Source organism: Apis dorsata, unplaced genomic scaffold (assembly GCF_000469605.1).
Source record: "Apis dorsata unplaced genomic scaffold, Apis dorsata 1.3 scaffold_248, whole genome shotgun sequence".
Lineage (NCBI taxonomy): Eukaryota > Metazoa > Arthropoda > Insecta > Hymenoptera > Apidae > Apis > Apis dorsata.
This window is the reverse complement of record NW_006263527.1, coordinates 424,924-429,405: the sequence shown is the minus strand read 5'-3', so window position 1 is coordinate 429,405 and position 4,482 is coordinate 424,924. Positions and strand designations below refer to the sequence as shown.

The window sequence follows — 4,482 nt, the reverse complement described above, 5'->3', positions numbered from 1 at the left end:
ATTTCATATTATTTATTATATATACTATTATATATTATATATACTATAATATTAAATAGATATATATATATATATATTAAATTTTATAATAATATAAATATAAATATAAATATAATATAAATTTTATATTAATAGGTAAAATCAATGAAGAAGAATCCAGAAAAATATGAAAAAGAAGAAGGAAGACATTCACAAAATATACATAATAGCCGTGGTTCAATATTATCAGGATCTTCAAGACATAGTCTTCATCCTCTTAGAAAAAGTACTTCACATAGTAGCATATGTGACAATGGCTCAGATATATATGTTACAAGTGCTGCATATAGAGCAACTTCAGATATAAGGTCATAAATATGACTTATAAAGTGTAATGTTTTACATGTATATATTTATTATAAAACTTATTATTTAATCAATAGCCATGTATCGCATCACAGTTTAACACCAAGTTCAAGATTAGGACATCGTGCACCTAGTCATTGTAGTTATGGTTCTACAAAATCTCATACATCCAGAAAAAATGGTATTATTATAGAAACTATGTCAACACCCAATCCTTTTTGTCCAAATACTAAAGGAATTTGCTGTCTCATGTTACTTCTTAATCTTGGTTTGATTCTTGTTACATTAGGTTTTGTTATAGTCATTCAATTTTTTCAACCATTGATAGTTTGGTAAGTATATATTTAAAAAAAAGTAATTTATTTCTCTTATTATTTCTCCAATTTTATAAAATAATATTATAAATTTGAATAATGTTTAATTATGTATATATAATGTATATTATTTTTTGATTTTATAAAAAATTTTATTTTATATTTTATAAAAAAATTTTGGATTTTTTTTAGGATTTTGGGAATAGTATTTCTTGTGTTTGGATTCTTAACATTAATAGGAAGCCTTATATATTGTGTACATGTATTTCGAAATGCAAAACATCCACATGATATTAATCCAGAAGATTTTTATTGGACAAAATATTGGCAAGGACATGTAGGATCCACACCTGAAGTATATTATAAAGCAGAAGATAAATATCATGATGATGGATATAGTGATCGTTTAAGCAAATATTCATGTAAATATTATGATAAACAAAGATATTGAAAACAATATATATAATGTAAATTTATTTATATAATATTGTATACATAATTCATTTGAATTTCAAAACAAGAATGTAATTATATATATATCTACTATATTAACACATTGAAAATTTAGTTATATATATAGAATAGTAATTATTATTTATTTTATAAACATATTATAAATTTATATGATTTATATCATTATTTTAAAAATATTTTTAAAACCATCCTAACAATTTTTTATTTCACACGAGATAATAAAAATAAAAAAAATGTATAAATTAAATTATTATATATTTAATTCATAATAATTTATTTGTAATATATATAAATTATATAATACTTTTACCAATCTTTTGCTTTTCCAACTGTATAATCAAATAATTTTTTATTTAAAAATGTTCCTTTGCCATCAATAATATAATAAAATGTTATACCTTGAATTTTCATAGGTAAATAATTTGTCATTTTATCTCTTGCAAATATAATTTTTATCTTGAAAATAAAAAAATATAATATAAAAAAAAATGTATTTATTTAATAAAATATATATTGTATAAAAAAATAAAGAAATATAAAATATTTTGAGTTATTAAAATAATTTAAAATAAAATAAAAATAGTATTATTTTTATTAATAATAAATTTAAATAAAAATATATACCTTATTAATAGGAAGTGTCATAATATAATTATTTTTTAATATATGATTGGTAATTATTGATACATTATTACCACCTTTATGTAAAATAATATATTTTACAAATCTATAATTTATCATATAGAATAATATAGCACCAACAGGTCCTAATCATTAAAATAGATATAAATAAATTTTTAATATATTACATAAATTTCAATAAACATAAAAAATTGAATTGTTATAAATATTAGTTACCAATAATTCCAAAATACATAAAATACATTATGTTTAGTCCATTTCTTTTCAAATATTGATTCCAAGATATATTTTCAAATAATGTTGATATATATTTTGAGTTATAAGTATTTAATAACCACAATGTATTACAAATACACCATCCATAAAAAATCACTTTTAATAAAATAAAATCATTTTTGGAATTATTCTTATACAATATTACATTATTTTGTATATTTGTATTTATATTTCGTATATTTATATTTTTTTGTTTTTCATTTTGTCTATATGTAAAATAAATATACATAATAATATTATTTTATATTTTATTATATATATATAATATATATATAATAATATAAAAATATATTAAAAATTTAATATCATTGTATATTGAAATAGTATTTAAACATTTTATAACAAAATAACTTGAAAACTAGTATTTTTTTATATAAATTTTATATAAATATTTATATAAAGTTATACCTTATATTTTTTATTTGAAATAGACATTTGGATGAAGAATGAAAAGATTTACAAAAAATAGGATTTTCATATTTAGAATTTTGTATCAATGATTGATAAACAAATTTTCGTAACTTACAAATAGAATTTGATACACTTCTATAAAACATATTTGAAAACATTATAATCATATGATCAAATATAGTTATCAAGTTAAATTTTTTAAAACAATTTTAATATATTTTCTTTTTAATTTATATTTCTTTTATTTTGTTTGAATATTTGAATTATATTTATTTCATGAAATGAAATTAATTTAATTTATAAAATAGTACATTGCTTATACTTCATATATTGTTTATACTTTAGGTTATATTATTATTGATCTTTATATCATAAACTAAGCATTTTATTTATATGATAATTTATAATTACAGAAATGGATATTTGTTTTTCATATAATAATATGTTTTGAAATATAAAATATTATATTATTTCAATAATAAATTAAAATATATATTGAATTAAAAAATTAATACATTTTAAATATATATAATAAATAAAATATAAAGGTTTTGCTATAATGATATAGAAAATAGAATATAACAATATAAAGTATTTTTCATCATAAAAAATATAATATAAAATAGTTATAAAAGATTAAAAATTAAATAATAGAATTAAAAAAAAATTATATTTTACATTTTGAAATATAATATTTTTATATTGATAAAACTAATAATCCTTTAGTATAATAATATAATATTAAATATAAAACACTTATTTATTTGCTTAATAAATGATATTTAATATTTAAAAAAATATTTTTTATCTCTATGCATTTTAAACTGTTTTTTAACGTTATGTTATCGATGTTAGATATTTTTTGAATTCATGAAATATATATCATTAATATAGTATTTTTAAAATATTTTAATGAAATTATTTTTTTTATTAATAATTTATAATTTAATTAATTTTCATTAAATTTAAATATATTTTATATTAATTTATTGATAGTTTTTCTTAATCCTTTCATAACGAGATTGTTGACATTGTTAAAACGATGTCTATGAATTATTAGAATTGCTCTTATTAAAATAAATAAATGCAAAATGAGTGATTTTTTGACATCTAATAATATTTGTGCGCAAAATTTATTACGATTGGTATCTCGTGGAAATGCTATTATAGCAGAATTAATGAGATTAAAGGACTATGTACCACCTGTATTTAGGTTATTTATACCCTTATAAAGTATAAGATATATTTTATTGATAAAATAAATATTATTATTTACAAAAGTATTAATAATAATTATTTTAATAATTTTAAAATATGATTTACAGTATTATAGATATTGTATAGACATTGTATAAATTATAAATATATTATACAAGTATATTACAGTTTTTTTTTTATTTTACAGTTTGGATTCAAAACCAATTGTACAAAAATATGGATCTATTATAATTGATTTTATATATTTTAAATCTGTTAGTACTTATGAACAAAAAATAGAAAGTGATCCAGTAAGTACAGATTAAATATTAAAAATATATAATTGACTATAAATATGTAGTTTAATATTTACTTTTATTTTTGAATGAAATTTAATTGAGTTTAATATATCTAGGTATTATTATTTTTTATACAATTTTATATAATTTTTTATACAATTTATTTTTATTTCTATTATATAATAAAACTTTTTATTTAAAATTATATTAAATCTATTTTATCTATAAAAAATATTTTTTGTAGATACTTCAAGAAACAGATGAAGAATTACGAAACAATTTTTCTGATATAATTTCAAGATTTTATTTAGCTTTTGAAAGTGTGCACAAATACATAACAGATTTGAATCTTTATGTAGATGAATTAGGAGATGGAATATATATTCATCAATCTATAGATACTATTATGCTCAATGAAGAAGGAAGACAATTAATGGTATTATTATATAATTTATAAATATTTTTTACAATTAAAAATATGTCAATAGAATTATACTATTTCTTATCATTTATTAAATTTAAAT

General features: G+C 16.5%; 3 protein-coding genes across 5 annotated transcripts in view; 2 read left to right on the top strand and 1 right to left on the bottom strand.

The window, feature by feature from the left end:
- The first annotated feature begins 113 nt into the window (after positions 1-113).
- LOC102681734 lies at positions 114-1,126 on the top strand. Its single transcript, XM_031510630.1, has 3 exons — positions 114-347; positions 423-677; positions 852-1,126. The coding sequence occupies exons 1-3, from the start codon at positions 145-147 to the stop codon at positions 1,108-1,110; spliced, it is 717 nt and encodes a 238-aa protein (XP_031366490.1). The 5' UTR covers positions 114-144; the 3' UTR covers positions 1,111-1,126.
- Positions 1,127-1,398: 272 nt separating this feature from the next.
- On the bottom strand, positions 1,399-2,244 carry LOC102680898 (transmembrane protein 223; the record flags this gene model as incomplete). Its single annotated transcript, XM_006616031.2, has 3 exons — positions 1,399-1,589; positions 1,758-1,900; positions 1,992-2,244. Coding segments are annotated over 3 exons (546 nt in total), but the record flags the coding sequence as incomplete, so codon positions are not given.
- Positions 2,245-3,458: 1,214 nt separating this feature from the next.
- LOC102680171 (WASH complex subunit 5) overlaps positions 3,459-4,482 on the top strand; it is a 6,032-nt gene continuing 5,008 nt past the window's right edge. For all 3 annotated transcript variants that reach the window (XM_031510634.1, XM_006616026.2, XM_006616025.2), the window contains exons 1-3: positions 3,459-3,675; positions 3,868-3,970; positions 4,203-4,394. In XM_031510634.1, coding sequence (XP_031366494.1) covers positions 3,554-3,675; positions 3,868-3,970; positions 4,203-4,394 — 417 coding nt within the window. In that variant the 5' untranslated portion in view covers positions 3,459-3,553. The remainder of the gene's footprint in view (positions 3,676-3,867; positions 3,971-4,202; positions 4,395-4,482) is intronic.

Excerpts from the sequence above, each read along its gene's own strand:
- LOC102681734 (XM_031510630.1), top strand. The coding sequence starts at position 145 with ATGAAGAAGAATCCAGAAAAATATGAAAAAGAAGAAGGAAGACATTCA. Across the intron at positions 348-422 it reads AGAGCAACTTCAGATATAAG|CCATGTATCGCATCACAGTT; the intron begins GTCATAAATATG and ends TTTAATCAATAG. Across the intron at positions 678-851 it reads TTTCAACCATTGATAGTTTG|GATTTTGGGAATAGTATTTC; the intron begins GTAAGTATATAT and ends GATTTTTTTTAG.